The 21,821-nt window shown below is 34.2% G+C and overlaps 2 protein-coding genes and 1 pseudogene across 4 annotated transcripts in view; 1 reads left to right on the plus strand and 2 right to left on the minus strand.

The window, feature by feature from the left end:
* Positions 1–4,377: 4,377 nt before the first annotated feature.
* On the minus strand, positions 4,378–9,560 carry LOC111794802 (protein MOS2-like; annotated as a pseudogene). Its single transcript, XR_015421196.1, has 7 exons — positions 9,203–9,560; positions 9,039–9,122; positions 8,100–8,694; positions 6,797–7,983; positions 6,007–6,749; positions 4,878–5,635; positions 4,378–4,786 (listed from the first exon to the last, which is right to left on the minus strand). The product of XR_015421196.1 is annotated as a protein MOS2-like (transcript).
* A 2,060-nt stretch (positions 9,561–11,620) lies between these two features.
* On the plus strand, positions 11,621–16,420 carry LOC111794803 (putative polyamine transporter At1g31830). 2 transcript variants are annotated; one of them, XM_023676943.2, is made up of 2 exons: positions 11,621–12,095; positions 14,542–16,420. In XM_023676943.2, the coding sequence occupies exons 1-2, from the start codon at positions 11,868–11,870 to the stop codon at positions 15,997–15,999; spliced, it is 1,686 nt and encodes a 561-aa protein (XP_023532711.2). In that variant the 5' UTR covers positions 11,621–11,867; the 3' UTR covers positions 16,000–16,420. The 2 variants fall into 2 exon arrangements, with proteins under 2 accessions (XP_023532711.2, XP_023532712.2); XM_023676944.2 differs by lacking the exon at positions 11,621–12,095 and adding an exon at positions 13,859–14,026.
* An 870-nt stretch (positions 16,421–17,290) lies between these two features.
* LOC111794804 (formin-like protein 14) overlaps positions 17,291–21,821 on the minus strand; it is a 10,185-nt gene continuing 5,654 nt past the window's right edge. The window contains 12 exon segments of the mRNA XM_023676946.2: positions 17,291–17,582; positions 17,684–17,938; positions 18,969–19,035; positions 19,114–19,182; positions 19,586–19,702; positions 19,813–19,884; positions 20,508–20,602; positions 20,885–20,954; positions 20,956–20,967; positions 21,052–21,102; positions 21,182–21,262; positions 21,344–21,385. Coding sequence (XP_023532714.2) covers positions 17,805–17,938; positions 18,969–19,035; positions 19,114–19,182; positions 19,586–19,702; positions 19,813–19,884; positions 20,508–20,602; positions 20,885–20,954; positions 20,956–20,967; positions 21,052–21,102; positions 21,182–21,262; positions 21,344–21,385 — 810 coding nt within the window. The 3' untranslated portion in view covers positions 17,291–17,582; positions 17,684–17,804.

A 21,821-nucleotide genomic window follows, 5' to 3' on the forward strand; every position in this document is an offset into this window, starting at 1 on the left:
TTTTATATGTAATTTTTTTACATTTTTTTTAGAATTGTAATTTTGACATATATTTCTTGTTTTTTGAATCTCTAATTTTTTATTATATTTTTTTAAAATATTATATTATATATTATGTACCCTTTTTCCATATTACGAGAAAATAATATATATATATATAGGAACGTAGTGCTTGTGCTTCGAACAGGGTGCACCGACGAAAATGCTCTACCTTTCTTCTACTCGCCGTTCAACGCCGCGCCGGCCACCGCCGTCGTATTCACTTTTTCATTTTACAATAAAAATAATTTTTTTTAATAAATTTTGATTTAATCTTACCTATAATTTTTAATACCTCAAAATTAGATAATTAGTTTTGACTTTTTTTTTATTTTTTTTTTTTTATAAATGCTTTAAATTTTTTTATAAAACATAAATTTTTTGTTATGTGTTACCCGTAAAAAGTCAACATTTGGTTCAAATTAGTGTTCGTTTCAGTCACTTTATATTATTCTAAAGATGAAGGGTAATATTGTAATTTTTGAAATAATATAATTTTTAAAAATTTAAAAGTATTCTTTATAATTAAAATTTTATTGTTGATACATTTTTCATATATGTTCAAGTCTACTTACGGGTCAAAACATTAAATCAAAATACCGGTTGTTATTATTGCCATTATTATTTATTTAGTACAAAGTACTATGTCATGTTGTACTATGAGACCCAATTTGCAGAAATTCAGGTTGTATAAATTATTTGTCGGTGTGTATGTTTGTATAATATGTATGTGAAATCTCACATCAGTTAGAGAGAGAACGAAATATTTCTTATAAGAGTGTGGAAATCTCTCTCTAATACACGCGTTTTGAAATTGTGAAATTAGCAGCGATACATAATAGATCAAAGCAGACAATATCTGCTAGCGGTGGGTTTAAGTTATTATAATGTGTGTAATTGGAGGATATCATGATTTTGTTGGTCGTATTTCTAATTTAATCTATTTTATTAAATAATAGTTAAATCATTGGACATCTGTATTTTATTATTATTATTATTATTTGAAAGATGGGTAATTATTTTATGTTATGTGACACCCAAACTATATTATATAAAAGAAAATAAAAATAACAATAAAGTTTTTAGAGAGAGAGTTGAAAAGGGTCTTCTTTTATGCGATATGGACATTTCAAGTCCTCATTTTTGCCTTTAATGCACAATATTCGTTTTGGTCATCAATATATTTCACTCTCTTTCTCTATTATTATTATTTTTTTCTATTTTTTTTTTCACATTTCCACCCTTTTCCCTTTTTGGAAAACTCTCAAATTAAATAAAACAAAATTAAAAAAAACGTATTTTTTTCTTTCTAAAAATACATTTTTTAATATTTTACTTCGTCCTAAATTTTGATACTGTTCGATCTAATTTCGATAATCTCAAGATTAGGAGTGTTCAAATGACTCGAGGACCCGACAAACTCAGATTCTAATTTCGATAATCTCAAGATTAGGAGTGTTCGAATGACTCGAGGACCCGACAAACTCAGATTGTCCAACCCAAACCATAAAGATTATGGTGGTTAGATTATATATATATATATATATATATATATATATTTGGTTTAGTTGAATTTTAGAAAAATAAAAAATCAGGTAATTTCACAGAGTTTGTCATTTTTTTTTTTTTTTGCGAAGATAAAATTACAGATATTTGATGCTCAACGACCTTCAATAAAAGGGTACGTGTACCTGAAACCGACACAGGTAGGTACGTAGAGAATACCTAGGGGCACAAGACAACTCTCTCTAAGAAACTTGCAAAATAGCCTCGTAACTTCAGGAGAAGAGGTGCTCCTCACAAAGGGGGTCACAGTGACCAAGCCGGAGCGACTAACCATGTATGGGGGCTAACGCCTGCCCAGTGTCGAAAGGTTAAGAAAGTTGGTGGCCTGATGATAGGGGAGCTGGCGACCGTAACTATAACAGTCCTAAGGTAGCAAAATTCCTTGTCGGGTAAGTTCCGACCTGCGTAACAATCTGTGAGAGTTGAGTTGGGTTATAACTCTATTTGCATTGCTCGTGTCACCAACTTACCCCAACAAAAATTTCGATTTGCTCTAAGAGATTTCTCGAACTCCACCTAGTATAACCCATATAACCCGTACTCGTATTATTTATCTAAAAGAAACTAAAAAATTAAAATAAATAAATAAAGTAAATGAAAAGCATGTAATTTTATCAAAAGCACAAATTAAAAAGTAAAAGATTTTATCTCACAAAAGTAAAACATCCCTTTTATTTACTCTTTTTCTCCCACCAACCATCTTTATAATTTTAATAATTAAAGTTAGATTTATAAATTTTTTAAAATATATTTCTCTCAAAATATTTTATTAATTAATAATATTTTATACTTTATTTGGTGACAATCAATTCATCTCTCCATATTTTATTCATTCAAATTATTTTATAAGTACATAATTATCATTTAAAATGTGTTAATATTAAACATATCTTTATATAATTGGATTTATATTTTAAAACTTTTAATATCTTAATATCATGAAAATAAATGTTTGTATTTAAAATAATTATGTTTTTTTAATATTTTTTTTAATTAGCCTTAGAAAAAGACAGACAGAAAAATAATTATAAAATTAAAGAAATTAGGAAGAAAGTACATAGACACGTGCACCGACACATAATAGTATATATTTAATTTATATTATTTTTTTAATGAGAATAAATAATATGAAGAAAAAAAAATACATTATTCGTTTAAATTCTAATATAACTAAATAGCATGAAAATATGAGTTTCATTTAATAAAGTATTTTTGGAATTACAGAGTACAATCACGGTTTAAATATGGAAATTAATTAATTGCCCACCTGTCACAGTAAATAAGTAATTTAATTTGAGATCAATTATTTGAGTTTTAAATTTACCTTTTTTTCACTTTGGGTAATTTAAAAAAAGATTCTTATTTTCTTTTTATAATTAATAATGCATCTAAAAAAGTCTCACATGTCAGCTGGTGGTGCTGAGCCCAACGCTCCAGCAAAGGTCAAAGGCCTGACGTTTCTCATTCAGATTCTTTTATATTCATTTAAATTCAGTATTTTATTTTCATTATTAAAATTTTAATATATATATATATATATATATATATATATATATATATATATATATATATATATATATATATAAAAAGGGAATTTACCTATTTTGTTTTTTTGTTTTTTTTTCTATCGAATTTTATCGTATTCATTTCACTTTTGACTAAAATATATCTAAATAAAATATCGATTTTTTCTTGTAACGTAAGTCATATCGTAATATTTTGAGAGAATAAAGTATAAAATACTCTATGATAAGACAAAATGAAAAGAAAAAGAAAAAAAAATATATTAATTTTGATAAAGTATATAATTAGGTGAAAATGATGATGAAATTGGAAAGATTAAATCGTCCGAGTAACAAAATTCTCATGATTAAAACGAACAAAGTCAGGCACATTATAATTTCATTTGCAATTATGACTTCAAACTTTATAAAAAGCAAATGAAATTAGATACTCGGTGAATTAAAAATAAAGAGTTTGATTAATTAATTAATTTTTGTTAATTGTTGATATCGAGCCATCGTATGTTAATTTGAGCATAAATCAATCGATCAACCAAAAAATTAGAAGTTCGAATCTTTATTTTCATTATTATCGAACTAAATAAAATTAGGTGCATGTTTTGATAAATAATTGTTTCTCTATTAATATTAATTATGCAAATGTTTTTTTTTTACTATAATAATTCATGAAACATTTCTCCCCCAAACAAATGAGAATGTTATAATATTTCTTCCACCAACTTATTTTATTATCATTTTAAATGCCACAAACAAATGAAATAAAATAAAAATTTGAATTAAACACCTATTTTTAGAATTAAATGCCGGATTTAATATATAGGGTACAAAATATAAGTTAACGTTACTCAATAATTGAGATTAAATCAATAAAATATTTAAGAATTGGAATAGAAAATTTATGAGAATGAAAGTAGAAATAATAATTAAAAAAAAAATGTCGTTTAATGGCAGGAACATGTCGGTGGACCTTCCATGCTTTTATTGATGAATAATTTGGTATCTATGGAAAATTATTGGGAATTTGTCGGAATTATTTTCATCATTCTGACCTTAATTTTATGTTGAGATGATATTGGAAATCAATTTGATGGATGAGTATGCCCTACCGATGGCTCAACACACCTCCATATCAAACTAGATCACCTTTACGGGTCATGAAATCTTTCAATTATGTACCTTAGAATTTTCGATTCTCTTGTTGGTATTATGAGATCCCACATCGGTCGGAAAGGAGAATGAAAACCTCTCATCTAACAAATACGTTTTATAACCTTGAGGAGAAGCATGAAAGGAAAAACTCAAAGAAGAAAATATCTGCTAACGGTAGGTTTGAGTCTTAAAGGTGTGATCCTTAAAATTCCTTGAAACCTAGAGAAACACAAGAACCCAGCTCCAACTCTAATTTCATTTAGCTTACAGCAAATAATCTCTCATCACTCACTCCTTCCTTCTCCATTTAATCTCTCATCACACGAGTTAAATGAACATTTCTAGTTTATTCTCAAATAATTTTTGTAGGCACCCTTGCTGGAGCTCGTATTGGACATCGCCATTGATCAGAACACCCAAACCGCAGACACCGGAGAAACTCGAAGAATTGAGACGAGTCTTCTGTGCTCGTTACTCTTCCCATTGACCCTGTGTCTCCGGCTGGCGAGCTGTGGAGGAGGAAGGCAATGTCGAAGTCATTCAGATAAGCATACTATAAGACAATACATAAAAAAAAGGATGAGGTTGTGGATTCGTTACATGGCTGATATCTCCCACAGCCCTTAAGCCCAATTCATTGCATGAATCAGCATATTGATATCCAGGATTTTCCAGTCTCTGACGACCATGCTATCACAATCAATCAGGGTTTTCTTCTTATCAATCAGAGATGCATATCTCCCAACCGCCTGCATGTTTGGTAGGGCACAAGTTCACAGTCTGTTCTTCATGCTTTGAAATGAAAGGTGTGGCCAATGAACCCAGTCACTAGCCGAGATAGCCATATTTTCTTACATACACCAAGCAATAGGAGTATTACCCAAAAAGAAGATGGCGACCAATCCACTGATAAAGATGTTTAAATCGACCGAGACCGAGAAATGAAGGTAATGTGATGTTTAAATCGACCAAGACCGAGAAATGAAGATGGCGACCAATCCACTGATAAAGAGAGCATTATCTAAAATTCTGAACCTATTATATCCGTCGACTCAATACTCAATATGCAAACTGTCACACTTTCTTCAAATGAATGTAGTAGTACTGCAAAGAAGCTAATTTGCAAAGAAATGAAATGAAAATTACCAAAGTTCAGTATTCAGGAGCATCCTGAGGGTAACAGAGAATGAGTATCACCACTACATTTGACAGCCGCAGGCGTTTTCTGCGTACACTCCATGCACTGAGCACTCTAAGACAACTTATCACACACTTAAGCACATAGGCGCCTCATTCATGCAAGAGACTTGTTAAGAAAACGTCACAGCTAAGTGTCACCATGGTTTTTATCCCAAACTCTGAAAGACATGATATCATCGATCAGAACGTAACAACAGAATGCCTAATCCCCAATATCATCATATCGGAGAAGAATAAAATCTTAATCCTCCAAGCTATTAGCTAGACAGATCGACTAAAATGATGGAGACAACAGCTATAGACATGTAGACACGCTGAAACAAGCTAGAGAATTTAAAGTTAAAACATAGTTTTGCCATTTTGGTGCCTTGGATAGTTAAATTACCCTATCTTTAATTTGGTCTCAAAGTTTTTAAAATTTCAGTTTGTCTTTAAGGTTAAAATATGTTCCTAATTTAAACATCTTTGAACAAAGTAATAGATAGGCCGACTAAGTATGAATAAGAAATATGAACAGGACCAGAAGTACCTGGTGTACACACAGTATGCACTAAGACAGGTCCAGCGTCATCTTGGCTACAAGGAATCAATACCTCAAGTAAGTTGGGTCACCAAGATATTCAGCAACCTGTTCTAAACGCACATTACATAATTCATGGCTATCAGCATCACGCACTACCCCTGTCTCTTTGTCAAGATCCCTCTCAACTAAACTCCCATAAACGCCCTTGTGCTTACCATACAGAACAAGAACGGGTCCCCCACGTCTGGGAAGTGCTGTCTCAAGAAGCTCTTGAGAGACCCCTTGAACAAGCTCTCTACTTTCATCAATGGATATATCACAAATGGTGGGTCCAACTACGTCAACTATCTCTCCTTTTTTTAGATAAAACTTTCCTCTCTTGAAATCTTTGCTGATGATCCTAACACGAATGTGACTGGTAAGCCAACACAATCTAGTCCTCTTCTCTTCGTCCCTCTGACCATTTTCACGCTTTTCCTCTACTCGTTCAACTTCTCTTCTCCGTCTCTAGCCTTTGATTTCGTCCTGAACTTTCATTTCCTCCAATTTCTTCAGGAACCTTTCCTCTTCTTTGGAACCCAATTCAGCAACATCAGTTGCATGTACTTTAACTTCGTCTCTGTTAGAAAGCTTAAGGACAAGCCATTTGAGATCCAATTTCTCTACAATTTTACCTTCCGAACCTGCATATCTTCCACCAACAATCCTAACAATGCTTCCCAATAGCCAATCCATTGCTTTCTCGATCTCTGTTTTCCTTAACTATACCGCCATGTCTGTTTTCCTCAACTCTAACTCCATCTCTGTTTCTCTCGCGCGCTCTCCCGTTATCTATCTTTCTCTTCCTCCTTGTTCGGAAGGCTAGCAGGCACGTCGCCGACAAATCCTAGCCCTTGATTGTCTGTTCTTCGGTTAAATTCCTTAACTTTAACATCCTCCCGGGCATTTCTCCCAATTCCCCGACCCTTCTGCCAGCCATAGCTTTCCATCAAAGCGGAAGCAAAACTTTCCACAGGAACGTCCTCAAAATCCTCAAAGCCTCTATCCTCAGGCAGCCTCTTCAGGTCAGCTTTAAATTTCTCCAACATAATAACCTCCAAAGGAGCAGGCCGCGGCGGCTCCTCCGCAGATTTCGACTCATCGGCACTCTTCACATCGTCGACGGACTGCCTGACATTGAGACCTTACGACATCTTGGAATCATCGGGCGCATCTAATCCAGAGGCAGTCTCGAACTTGAGATCAGACTCTTCCGATTGACCAAGCGGAGATTCGAAATTCTTCATTCTCTTCAAAGGCCTCCATTCGTTCTCGATGGCGGGAATGACCACGTTTCTGGATTTACCCCTGGTTTCGGACAAGGATTTCGAAGCATCGAATTCATTAACATACTCTTTGGAATCCCCTAAACCCCCATGATCAAGGGTTTTATCATCGAACCCCTTTGAAGCTCTGACGATATTTGGCTTAGAAGAAGACTTGGAAGGAAGAGAGAATGATAACTTCATCGCTGAATCTCTCTACTGTTTCGAGTTCGAAATGGCCTAGATTTTGCAAATGCTTCAATCAAGTCACGGTTGTCTCGACTTGAACCTACAAAAAAAAACTGAAACGCCGGTTCGGAAATTCAAGTCCCCGGTTTATTTATCATGGAAATCTCGGCTAATCTGAAGTCAACTTAGAGAAGGACAAAAATCTAAAAATTATAAAAATCAGAAACTAAGCTTCTGGTTTGTTGATTCCCATGCCAAAGGCTACCTGAAATGTCAAGGCACTTCAAAGCTATTAGATCAGTTAACCACTGCAATGCCTTTCGTATCAAGATGCTAGAAAATGAAAAGCAGATGCCAAGATTGAGAATGTTCACTCTTTATAATGAATGATCTCAATGGGTTACCTAAACTGAGTTCCAGAATTTGCCTCTTCCCATGTCGTGCCCAGTGGCTGTTTCTTACATCTTCCCACATCGGGATATGGTTTGTTCTGCTTGTATATTGCTCTAAATCAGTCAGATTGAACTTGTTCTTGAACTATTTAAAGGTTACTATAATAGAAGTAATCCAGATATGGGAGAGACCAGAGAAAGTGTAGATACAAACCTGCTCATACTCTTTTGGGGAAAAGCAGTATATCATCCACGACTCATTGTTAGGATAAGATTCTGGAATAAACTAAGCTATTGATCAATCACCACCGGTGAGATTCCACGTCAGTTGGAGAGGGATTAAAACATTCCTTATAAGATCGTGGAAACCTCTCCAACTGCTGTGGGATCTCACAATGGTATCATAGCTAGACATCGGGCGATGTGTCAGCGGAGAGGCTGAGTCCCGAAGGGGGTGGACACGAGGCAGTGTGCCAGCAAGGACGTTAGGCCTCGAAGGGGTGGATTGGGGGTACCACATCGATTGGAGAGTGGAACAAAGTATCCCTTATAAGGGTGTGAAAACCTCTCCCAAACAGACGCATTCTGGAGGCTTACAGCGATCTGTTACATTATCATTAAGAACGTAATGCCACTCTGAGGCTTTCACTTCTCAAAACATATTAATGCACAGTATCAGCACATATTCCTTAGTAGGCTGCCTGCACCAACTGTGGAATAATTTGAGCATGTAAGCATTCTTTTCACCCCTAAAATGAGAGATGTATAAGACTCCTTCAGGTACTTTTTAAAGCATCCAAACCCATAGCCTGAAAAAAGGTGTTCTTGATCAAAAGATATGGTTTGGCTTATGAAATTATTACAAAACGTGAAAGAAGGATGTTCTTAATGAAACCAATAGATTTGAATATTAGAGAAAAAATCAAGCTCATTTGCAGACCAATCCAAATATATTGTCCTGAGCTCATTTACTGAAAAACATTCATAGACTTGAATAATAGAGAAAAAATCAAGGCGTTCTTCAATATAAGAACAATCAAATACATAATGCAGACAGGTTCTAATTATTTGCAAAGTATAAAAATGAAATCAAGCTCACTCAAGCTCCTATAGGTGACTGAACTAACCAAGAAACTATACAGAAAATGCTCACCTCTAGTAGGATTGCACAATATGTCCAAGTTCCTGTGCCCTGGCTGATGAAATCTTCCGTCTCCTTGCAGCGTTCGAACAAAGACTGCAACTCGCAATTCAAACAATAGAAAATTTAGGCATACATTATAAATTTAGACATACGTTAAGAAGCTCCTATGATACCTCTTTCGTGTTCATCCTTAGATCACAAATTACAGACAAGCTTTTGAACAAAGGTAACCACAACAGAAACTCTATAACCGGAGCCATGTGAGGAGCTCCGAGAAGTGGAGAATGGAAGCAGATTACGGGAATGCAGCTCGAGACTACATCGACCATCGATTTCCAAAACACACCTGAAGATGAACTCACGTTTACCAAATTCGAAAGGTTCTGAGCTCAGGTCCGAGAAGAATTTGCAAAAGTTTCAGCCGATCGCCTTCGCCGGAATTTGGCAGCCCTACCGTCGTCGCTTTCGCCGCTCCTAATCGAGTGAGCTCGTTTCTTGGCGCGTGTGCCATTTCCCTCCTTTTTTTTTATTTTCTTGGATAAAATATATTTGGGTCTAACTACAAATTTTCAATTTTATTTTTTATATTCTCAACAAAATTTAGATTTAGTTATGGTTATTTTCTGACGTAATTAATTTAATAATAATAATTTTTTATGCAATAAAAACTCAACTAAACACGTATTATTTTGTTATAATTTGATTATTGATGAGGTCATATTCTAAAAATAATTATAATAATTGACAGAGTAAGATTGATTTGTCATTTTAATAAATTAAATAAATATATAAATATCTATTTGTTCCATTATGACGCAATAATCTCCAACATTAAAAAAAACATAATGGAAATTAAATAAATAATAGCAAAATCATTGTTAATTACATATATTTATATTACATGTATATTTTGAGTAAAAAATAAAAGGGTAATATTGGAAACAAAATTATCCACTCCTTTAAGGCAACATTTGGTACCTTACCGATTTGGCCACATTAAAAAATTGGGAAGAAGGCATGCGGAGCAACATAGCAATCGTGCGGTGGAAAGCGAAGGATGGAAGAATCTGCGCCGTTGGTCGGCAGCAGTCAAAAAACAGCCTCTAATTCTTATAATTAAATACTCCGTTTAATATTTTTTAATTTATCCAGCCAATGAAATGCTCAGCACGTGCGCGGAGCGCGTGGGGTTGGATTTTTTTAATTATTATTATTTATTTCGTGTCGACTTATTTTTCCTTTCCACTGTGAGTTTATTAAATTTAAAATTCACCCACTGGTCAAGATTTGGCACTTCAAAATATGCTCGTTTATTATTATTATATATACATAAAAAACTATATGTATCATATTAAAAAGCAATAATTAAAATTAAAAAAAAAAAACCCAAAATACCTCTTTAAATTTTAATTAATTGTAAAAAAGGATAATCTTATTCAATTAAAAATGTTGATTTGATAAGAAATTTGCTTCAAAATAAAATCTAATTATAATTTCAATTTAAATTATCTCAATAAATGCCATTTTCCTTCAAATAATAATAATAATAAATCTAAAAATATCGTCTCCTCGTTAGTAGCTATGTTTATTTGTATAACTAAATGGTGAGTTGATTCGGTACAAATATAATTATTTTTTTAGTAATTTAATTATCATTTTTATCTACATTTTTATTGAAAATAATATATAATTATCAAACATATATTATTTTTTATTTTTTAAAGACTAAAATAATAAATAATTATGTAGCAATACCTTAAAGTGTTTGACTCTTGATTATGAATGATATTAATAATTATTAAAAAAATATTAATTTTTTTTTTTTTATGAAAATTGCTTAAATTTTCAACTTTAATTATACAAAATTAACATAGAAGTCAAATGTTTCAACAAATTTTCAATAAAGGGAATAGCTAAAAGTACCATTTTACCCTTCAATAAATTAAAAATATATATTAATAATAAATTGGGCATATGTTTCTTGTGTAGTTTATTCCATCTCTTTCCAAAAAGAGAAAAAAATAAAATAATTATATATATTATTTTGCAATGCGAAAAGATGGAAAGGAATGTGTACGAAATTTGTGCCTCGTTTCCAAATGTCACCACGTGTTAATGTTGGATGCCAATAATTATCTCAAAATATATATACTCAAAATGGACTTTTACGTAAATTCCTTCAAATATATTAAATATTTTTAATTTCAAAATTTTGCTTACAAATTATAAATGAAATAAAAAATAAAAAATTATAATCTTGGAAAATAATTAAATTCATGGGTAACTTAATTTTTGTAATATACTATAAGTTAAAGAAATTATTATTGAGCTAGACGTTGATATTGACTCAAAAAATAATTGAAAAGAAGAAAAAATAATGGAATATGTAACAATTTTATTTTTAAATAATTTAATAAATTTAAGAAATTATTTATTATATATTAAAATTTTGTAAGGTTTGGACTTCCTTCCATACAGTAAATGAGAAATTAATTAAAAACGTTAAAATTTATTAAGCAGACCATAATTGGTTGTATCGTCCAATTGGCCATTTCAGATTCCTATAAACTCAAGCAAACTAATTGCCATACCTCTACAAGCTTTTAAATCCACGTTCTTCTTGCTTCTTCATTTCAATCTCTCTCTCTCTCTCTCTACTTCTCAATTTCTCTCTCCTCTGTATTTTTGTGTGAATGATTTGTGTTCAAACCGCGAGGTCAAGTGGATCGAGTGACGAAATATCTAAACCCTAACTATCTCTGTACTGGAAGTTGAATGAGGAATTGAAGATTCAACAACTCCTCTGATTATATATTTGAAATAGTTTTACCGAATTTGATGAAGAGAGACGGAGCGGAAAAGGAAGCGGCGGTTTCGGCTTTGCCAGTGGATCCGAAACCTGAGCAGGCTGCAACCGCCGCACCGCCAGCGACGGAACTCGGCGAGAAGGAAGTTCAAGCTCAGTCGGCCGCTGCCGCTGCTGCTCCGTCTCACTCCGACGGCGCCAAGGAGGAACTCAGCAGTGCAGAGACTGAACCGCCAATCGTCGGCGATTCCGACCGCCAGGTAACAATCGCTACTGAAATCTTGATTTAGAAGTGAAAGAAAAGGAAACTTGCGATTTCTTGTTTTCGTTGCTTCGATTTTGTTTCTGTTCTGTGTTTTTTTTGTGATTTTGCTTCTTCTTCGCCTTCTTTGAGTTCAACACCACCGCTAGAGAGAGAAAAAGAGAGAGAGAGAGAGAGAGAGAACCTCTTGGCAGTTAGAATTGAGATTCGGAAACGATTCTCTTTCAGCGCAATAGTTATCGTTTAGGCATAGAAAATTGATACCCCTAACTTACGCCCTTCGATTTTGCTACGATTGAAGTAGCTCATGCTTTTGAAGCCTCCCATCTGTTTCAGCCTTTCAAATAATAATAATAATAATACTAAATATCTTATCTTATCTTTTTAAAATAACAACATTATTATTTAGCAACCATAACGTAGAAAATTATTTTATGAACCTGAACTATATTCAAATTGATGAAGAAAAAAAAATAGTTTTGCAAAATAAATTTTAATTTAACCTTCCAATTTCAAACCTCTCAGTATCGATGTTTCAAAAAAAAAAAAAAAAATTATGCATAATAAATATTGAAATTAAAATAATTATAATAATGTAGCTCTTAAAAGTAAATATTGAATACTTTATTTCAAATTATAGAGAAAATATTCAAACCTTCGTGGAAATAAGAAATCAAGAATTTTCATTTTGTTCACTTAGATAATTGAAAGGTGACTTTGAAAATGATATCCAAATTTAGGAATCGACAAAAATCAGTGAATAGAACTTAGCTCTATGGTCTGAAAAGTAAAAAAGTTCTAATTTCCGTTTTTTTTATACTAAAATGACTGATAGAGAAATTTAGAATATTTCCTTCCATTTACATCCACAAGTGAACTATTTTAATTTTAGAATATTAAAGCTTTTTATTTTACTACTGCAAGTACGGCACAAGCACCTTAACATCTAGAATATTATATGTGATTTAATAATTATATTTATAAAAATATAGTAGCTAAATAAATTTGGAATTAACTAAGTTAATTAGTAGTGAGAATATTCCATAATATATATAATGTTTAATTAATATAGATGTGACATTAAGGGTCTCAAATCTAACACTAAAGTTTAAGAAGTCCTAAAGAGGAGACCAAATAAAATGATAAAGTTATAAAGTTTATTTTGGATAGGCATTTCATAGTTGTCTTTTTAATATTTCATTTTAATATTTTTTTTATATTATTATTATTATGACCTAACAACTTATTACGTGGTAAGATAATAAAATTTAAAAATTCAAAGTTACGGTTTGAGATGCGATAAATATTTTATAAGGTTCACAAACTTATATAAATAAAATTTATAAATCAAAATAAAGCCTTATATTTCCAATAAACTAATAAGTTAAATACAGGTATATGTAATAGTAAGATTATTTTTCTATCTTATTTAAATTCACTATTTGTAAAGGGAAAGAAAAATCTTCGTAGAAGAAGAAAGAAGCGATGGGCCCATTCTTCATAAAATTAAAATGGGCCCATTTTCTGACCCCGACTAAGGGGTTTATAATTCCAGTCTGTACGTCTACGTGGGCACTGGGGCCCACAATTTTGTCAAAAGTGGAACACCTTGCCAATGCAAACCCACGAATCAAATATTCGTCGTTTCAAAATTGGCACACACGACTTTTATTTATTTATTTATTTTATTTTATTTTAATTTTTTAACAAAAAACGAATAAAATATATACTAACTCTTTAGAAAAATATAAAATGGTAGAATTTCCTTCTTCTTCTTCTTCTTCTTCTTCTTCTGTATGTTAATGTTAGATTCTGAAACACCATACTGATTTGAGGGCTTTTCGGCGGTAGTTTTCTCCGTTTGTTTGACGGCGGAGGTGCTATTGCAGTAATGCATCCTTCAACGCTGGCGATTGATTTTCCTTGATGGTTTGTTCTTTCTTCCACTTGATTTTGATTCTCCTTTTGTTCGTTTGTTCTTGCATATTTCAGTTTTACGATCCTGAAGATTTTTCTCCAAGATTACGTTTATTTTTATTTTAATATCTCGATTTTTGGTTTTCTGAATTGTTTGTTCTTCTTTCTTTTTCTTTCAGCTTAATATTTAATTTCGAATCTTATTTTGTGTTTTGTTCGTCTTTTTTGGGACTCTCGTTTCCTTTGTAATGTGAAAACGGTGTCTAGGTGTAGTTCTGTCATATTTGATTAATACGAATCATGAGTTTGATGCGTATTTCGAGACGTTAATCAAGGAATTACTTGCTATGGCAAGATGTAAGATGTCGATTGGTACTTTCTGGATTTACGAAACTGAAAGTGTTTATGAACTGATAGGAATTAAGTGACCGTGAGTAGTGTGTTCTTTGTTTCTGCGGTCGAATTGTAACGTGAGAGATGAATTCGAACCTTCTTAGTCATAATGTTACTTCGTGACTTGTGTGCAGAAATTTGGTACTTCGCCAGCCAGACAAGTTTCTGTTGCAATGGGAGAGTTAAATCGTGCAGAGTATGTGTCGGTTGGCGAATCGCCTTCTTCTCCGGTCAATAATGCAAAGAAAGTTTCAGTGTTACCACTTGTGTTTCTCATCTTCTATGAGGTCTCAGGGGGTCCGTTTGGAGTTGAGGACAGTGTTGGGGCAGCTGGCCCTCTGTTGGCTCTTCTTGGGTTCTTGGTGTTTCCACTAATATGGAGTATTCCTGAAGCATTGATTACTGCTGAGATGGGGACTATGTTCCCTGAAAATGGTGGTTATGTTGTTTGGGTTTCTTCTGCATTGGGTCCGTTTTGGGGATTCCAGCAGGGTTGGATGAAATGGCTTAGTGGAGTTATTGATAATGCTCTATATCCTGTTTTGTTTCTCGATTACTTGAAGTCAGAGATCCCAGCTCTTGGTGGTGGTCTTCCAAGAGTCGCTGCGGTTTTGGCTTTGACAGTGGTCCTCACTTACATGAACTATAGAGGATTGACGATTGTTGGTTGGGTTGCTGTAATCCTTGGAGTTTTTTCAATCCTTCCTTTTGCAGTTATGGGACTTGTATCTATTCCCAAGCTAAGACCAAGTAGATGGCTTGTGGTGAACCTAAAGGATGTTGACTGGAATCTGTACTTGAACACTCTTTTCTGGAATTTGAATTATTGGGATTCTATTAGCACATTGGCTGGAGAAGTGGAAAACCCAAACAAAACACTCCCCAAAGCACTGTTTTATGCTTTGATTTTGGTTGTTCTCGGGTACTTTTTTCCTCTTTTAAGTGGGACCGGAGCCATTCCGCTTAATCGTGACTTGTGGACAGATGGCTACTTCTCTGATGTTGCTAAAATTATTGGTGGGGCTTGGTTGAGTTGGTGGATCACAGGTGCTGCTGCCATGTCGAATATGGGAATGTTCGTGGCTGAGATGAGCAGTGATTCTTTTCAACTTCTTGGTATGGCAGAACGCGGTATGCTGCCAGAGTTCTTTGGGAAACGGTCTCGTCATGGGACACCATTGATTGGGATACTATTCTCAGCCTCAGGTGTTGTTTTGCTTTCATGGTTGAGCTTCCAAGAAATCATAGCAGCAGAGAACTTCTTGTACTGCTTTGGAATGATTCTGGAATTCTTAGCCTTTATCAAGCTAAGGATTAAACATCCAGCTGCATCTCGGCCTTACAAGATTCCTGTGGGAACCATTGGATCAATCCTGATGTGTATCCCTCCTACAATATTAATATGCGTAGTGTTGGCCCTTTCTACGGTAAAAGTGATGATTGTGAGTCTAGCTGCTGTGGCAGTTGGCTTGTTGTTGCACCCCGGTCTCGGGTATGTTGAAAAGAAGAGATGGCTCAAATTCTCTGTGAGCGCTGACCTCCCTGATCTCCATTTTGCCAACCGAGACCGCCCCGACACCTTGGTATATTAACAGGAATTCACTTATCACTCAGTTTCAAAGGCAGGAAGACTCGTTCTGAGATGATTGTAATGTATTGGAGTTCTATATCTATACCAATTGATGCAATGGCAGGCCAAAAATCTTGTAAGTTCATTCTGTTTTGATCTGTGCTCAAGTTGTAGACTAATCATAGTTATCACCCTAGTTTTAGAATGGCGACGAATAGGAAAACAAAAAAGAAGCAAAATCTTAGTTGTTTAAGTAAGCGTCAATAGTAGCACTGCTTGTTCATGTTTTAATCCCACGATTCCACTGTCCTCGAAATATTCAATTAAGATGCCTTCAGCTCCCACATCTCTTCCTCTCACGAGAAGAGTAGGACAGTGCTATCTGTTTGAAATAAATTAGCAGAAGATTGAATATATGCATTCTTAAAACATTGCGATACGAATTCTCCTTTCTGACTGTCTTGTAAGTTCATTTGAAGAACAATATTGAACTTTGAAATGGTACAGCCGGGTGTAAAACGATAGGTGGTTGAAATGTGAAAAGAAATTGGTGAATTTGGGAGAAGGTTGGCCCTGTGTGTTCCAAGTTCACCGCTAGTAGATATCGTCTTTTTTGGACTTTTCCTCAAGGTTTTAAAACGCGATTGTTAAGGAGAGATTTCCACAAAGGAATGCTTGGTTCTCCTCTTCGACCAAGGTAGAATCTCACAACTTTGGACTAAAATTTTGATCTTCAAATATTTCAAGCACTAACACCTTGGTCACTTTGGCAAATAATTTGCAATAATTGTTGGGGCATCATTTTTGTATTTCGTATGGTTGCATTGCATTTAACGTAGTGTTTTCTCATCTTTCCACTATAGTTTGTTGATATATATGCTTACACGAAGTATATTAATTCTGTGCAGGAATTAATATACTACTATAAATAGTTAGATTCAAAAGCTGTTTTAACAGGCGGCATTGGCTTGAAAATGCATATTTGTTCATTTTACCAACATTTTAAGATTATCTCAAGGGAGAAGAAAAAAACATGAAATCTATTACATATTTGAATTTGAAAGACAGCCAGACAAAGCCTTGAATGAGACTATCTAATAAATTCAAGTTGACAAAAGGGAGTTTATTTATTTATGTTTATCATATTATTATTTTTTCTCTCTCTCAAGGCCACAATGGTTGCTTTTTTTTCTAAAGGTCAAAAAGATTGTTTTTCTCTCTTTCTGTTACCTTGAGGGGTCATTGACACGCACTTCTGTGGAATATTGTGTCTTCATACTGAATTGTTGATGTTTAAGATGGAAGTGTTGTCCTTGACAAGAAAACTTTGCACCAATTTCTTTACAATGAATGTGCAGCAAAACGCACCATGGGTCAAACTGAACTACCAACCTGTAATCCAATAATATCGAAAGCGAGAGGAATTTATCCATGATATTTACCTGTACAAAGATCTACATGTTTTTCTTTGAGGAGTTCTGTTACCGTAATGACAGTGTCGAGTTCGGATTGGCAAACTGCAACCACTCCCCGAGTCGGATCACCGTATATTTACAAAACAATATCAATGAAAGAAATGGTAATGCAGGAAGGCGAAGAGCCAACCTGGAAACAAACAAAATCGTCATATGTTCAGCTGTAAAGATCATAAAACAGATAGAATCTAAGTTCGCGTCGTGCCATTTTTTTCGGGACATTAAGCTTACCTTCGATGGAAGTCAGGGATTCACACATCTGATATTTACATTTGCACATCGTCAGGCGTTCGACTTAATTAACCAATGAGGCTGATCTGGCACTACCTTCTACCAAAAACATAAGATGGTCTCACTTTGCTTTTACAAAACTTCTTTCTTTCATGGCTTCCTTCTCTATTTTTTTCTTTTCAGCATCAGCCTGCCTTACATTTTCTTCGCGCGACTTCTTGAACATCTTAACAAAAACTATCAAAATTTGAGTCACTGCAAAGAAAAGACCAACAAATTCATTAGCATATGTTCAACACAAATTTTCCAAAATGTAGGAAACATTAAGTCAATCTTAATCCAGGAACTATTAAGGGAGCTGCTTTCTCACGTTCAAAAGGCCACAATTCAAGTCGCCAATAATAATTATTGAGAACAGGAACTTATTGTCCATCCATCTCAATATCCTCCTCCTCTTACCTTGGACTGATTTTGCACATAAGAAAGGCAATTGGCAACTTAAATTCACTGTCGTCCTCACGTCAAACATTTTTACGAATATTTTTCGCTTGCGACCAATACATGTTCAAACATACCACGTTGATTACTAATCGTTGGCAGGCCACTCCAGGATGGCCATTTGGGCACCTATGTAAACTACTTTAACAGGAATCAAGATAACAGTCTGATTGAACACTCATCTTTCAATGCAGTAGAGACGTTCTATTTTCAAATAGTAGGCAATTTTCAAGGACATTAAAGAAAAGTTTAAGAATTCATTAACTACTATTACAACTTTTACTGTTAGGCCATTCCCCCCCACCATTAATTATATTTTATTATCACGCACATGTATGTAGGCCTTGTAGTTAATGACCTGCCCCACCACTTAGGCACATACATAAACAAACTCAAGCTGTGTCTTAAATTATTGCTGATTACACAAACTTGGGTTGTTCTCTTGTGGTTAAGGGTTGTATGATAGTACTTACGAGGCTTGTTTTGGTTGGATACTGTGAATCTTGGTCGAGTGGTGTAATTGATGATTTTAAGTCACAATTACTTTTGGCTAGTTTGCACTTCTATTCCAATTGATATAGTAGAATAGGAGATGATTTGCCTCAAATCAAGATGAATTGAACCGATTTTACCCCTACCAGGCTAGGTTTCTAGTATGAATCTCTTGAATTTCCGCGTGAAGTTCATTTTTATCTCACACATCAACTTGGAATTTCCATGTGAAATCTTTTTCTCATTTTACCCCTTGCTTAAAGATTGTGCATCTGAAATATAAAATTCACAAGACCTTGCTCAAAGGGGCACCGAGCTGGATCCTCGCCGAAGTACTGGGATAATGAATCAGCGTTTCTCCCCTGCATAACAAAAGATAGCCTTTAGAGGAGGGAAGCAGAACACTTTCTGGAGTGAAAATTTTATTGAAAATGGCTCACCACTACAGAATATAAGGAGATGAGTGTCCTTACTTCAGCTTCAGCAGTATCAAGAAAATTCTTCAGAACCTGAAAGGGGTAACTTGTCAAAAACACAAGCTATTTATAACAAAAGAAAGATCATTAAACTAATATGAAAAGAATGTTAAATTGAGGAAAATACCTAGCAGTCCCTAATTCCTACAACCACCACTAAGTTCAGGATAAAAAGATATACACGCCGATACAGAAGAAATTATAATTTATGTCAATGTTCAGGATCTAAAGCAGATTTAACTACTGTCTAATGAGAAGATAGGCGTTGATGGAAAAATAGTTGGAGGACAAGGTTCTTAAAGGGCTAACGATTTCAAGATCGAAATAAACGTCTGCAGATGAATGATTTCAAGTTTATTAGACTCATGAAGATATGTGTTGACAGAAAGTAACCAGATTCCTAGCAGGAACCAGATGAATGTTAAATTTCACACACCTTCTGGAAACCAATAGAGATAGCACCGTCATTTTCAGAAGCAGTTAGCTCTTGCTCCACCTTTTCAAGACCTTTACTCACAGCTTGCATTTCTTCAGCCAATGCTTTCAATTGAATCTAGTTTTACAAAATTCAATTACATTTGATAAGAGGAGCAACCGAATGGAAATCTTATCCATAGATTCTTCATATTTCCAGGGCTAGAAAATTACAGCACAATAACATACCTTAGAGGCAGCTTCTAAATGAACAAGGTTCTTGTCAAAATCAAGTAACTCTGGCATTTTCTCTGCAAGGAGCTTTTTTTTTTTGGGGGGGGGGGGGGGGGGGGGGGGGGGGGGGGTTGGTGGTAAGCAAACTGATCCAAATACAAACAGGGGAATTGAAAAACACCAAAAATGCATTAAGAGGTTGAACTTGAACAAAGAATTGGAAGGGGTCAAAGCCGATCCTAACATATCTCAGAGGTACTAAAAGCATCACATCATATATCCATGTGGTGGAAAAATAATACTTGTAGCACAAATGAGGTTGATGTAATTGAAGAAATAAATAGTTATATGGGTAAATTATGTTATCACACGATTCGTTGCTGCAAATCTCAGAGGAATGAACTATTTGCCAGATGTGCCAAAGTTCTTAACCTTCAAATTTTAATATTGACTTCAAAACTAGAATACCCCAAAAGAAGGAAAGAAATTTGAAGAGTTCCCCTCCCAACAAATAGAAGACCTGTAACAACGATTTTTTAGAGATGTGGACACACTATATACAATTGCAAACATGACCCTGTTATCTACTAAATAAGTAAAAAGATACTCATCTGAAATCATTTGTTATAGATTAGAATTTTGGTAAAATAAATAAAAGATTATCATTATATCATAGTGGAAGCACAGACAAAATCTATCTAGATTCATACCTTACATAAATAATGCATCAAAGTCATTTTGTTGTTTCTTGCCCGAGTGTCAGACAATTTAAGAAGGCTGTCCAACTTAAAACCTATAGCAGAGCCTGCAAAGTAAACACAAAGATAATTTTCTTAAAAGCAAATGCATTAGACCAGCAAGCAAAGCCCTAAAGCCTGATTCCTCTTCACTTCGCAAATTGGATACACGCTGTAAAGCTTGGACTAAACAGATCAATATATATGATGACCAGTTGAAAAGAAATAAAAGAATAAAGAATCTTTAAAGGCAGATAAATCTTGTGTTAGTCCTTCAAGCTCGTCTATTACATCTTCAATCATTTTAACAAAACTATATAGACTAAAATGGCAACGGGTGAGATGTCTACCTCGAGCAGTACCCTGGTTTAACGCATTCCCCAATGTAAGAATTGTTTGCATTACTTGACGCAATTTTTTCAGATCCTTTGACCTGTTGTCTTAAATTGCAAAATTAATATGGACTCGGATATAATTAATACGATTGCTTAGAAACCATCAATAAGTAAAAGGGTACCTCTCTTGTAGCATCATTTATTGTATTCAAATTATATCTCAAATCCTTCACCTGACCAAAATAAGAGCTAAAACTGTTTACTACAGGCAAATAGCATACAAGCTTGTGTGAAACAATTTGATAATCATACCTGGCTTGAAAAGGTAATTTTGAAAGCAAATACTCGTAACTTGGGCTCTATTCGTGGGACCTTCATTAACTCGAGAAAAAACTGAAAAGAATGAAATAGCATGTGTTTCAGAAATTTCATTGGGCCTCATGCATGCTAAGGAGATAGAAGCAATTAAAGTACCTGCTCACACTTTCCAAGCATTGCTTTCTCACCTGTATAATTCTGTAATATGCCCATGTTTGGCAGGAAAAATGAAACAAATTAAAAGTGCACATGGCTTTTAATATCTATTAGACCAAACTGGAACTCAGCATACTACGAATATAGATCAGAAACCACAATACCAAAACTGACTTTACCACACCTCTTTACCTTGCAACCAATATTGTCCATCAGACATGACGCAAGAATTTTTATTTATTTATTTTGCATAATGATCAAATTAACAGTTGGTAAACCCAAATGCTTTGATCTTGTGAATTTTAAGTTACGGTGGCTATCTACATTCTACTTAAAGATGTAAAAAATCCAACGAGCTTTTGGACACCAAATATTGTAAAATCAAACAGTTCTCTTGAAAGACAAGCAGAATTGCATGTAAGCTATCTAGATACCTAAGACATGACAAAATGATTCTAACCCCTACTAGTAGTACATA

Source organism: Cucurbita pepo, chromosome 5, assembly GCF_057944985.1.
Source record: "Cucurbita pepo subsp. pepo isolate OVF chromosome 5, ASM5794498v1, whole genome shotgun sequence".
In the NCBI taxonomy this organism is placed as follows: Eukaryota; Viridiplantae; Streptophyta; class Magnoliopsida; order Cucurbitales; family Cucurbitaceae; genus Cucurbita; species Cucurbita pepo.

Excerpts from the sequence above, each read along its gene's own strand:
- LOC111794803 (XM_023676943.2), top strand. The coding sequence starts at position 11,868 with ATGAAGAGAGACGGAGCGGAAAAGGAAGCGGCGGTTTCGGCTTTGCCA. Across the intron at positions 12,096-14,541 it reads TCGGCGATTCCGACCGCCAG|AAATTTGGTACTTCGCCAGC; the intron begins GTAACAATCGCT and ends ACTTGTGTGCAG.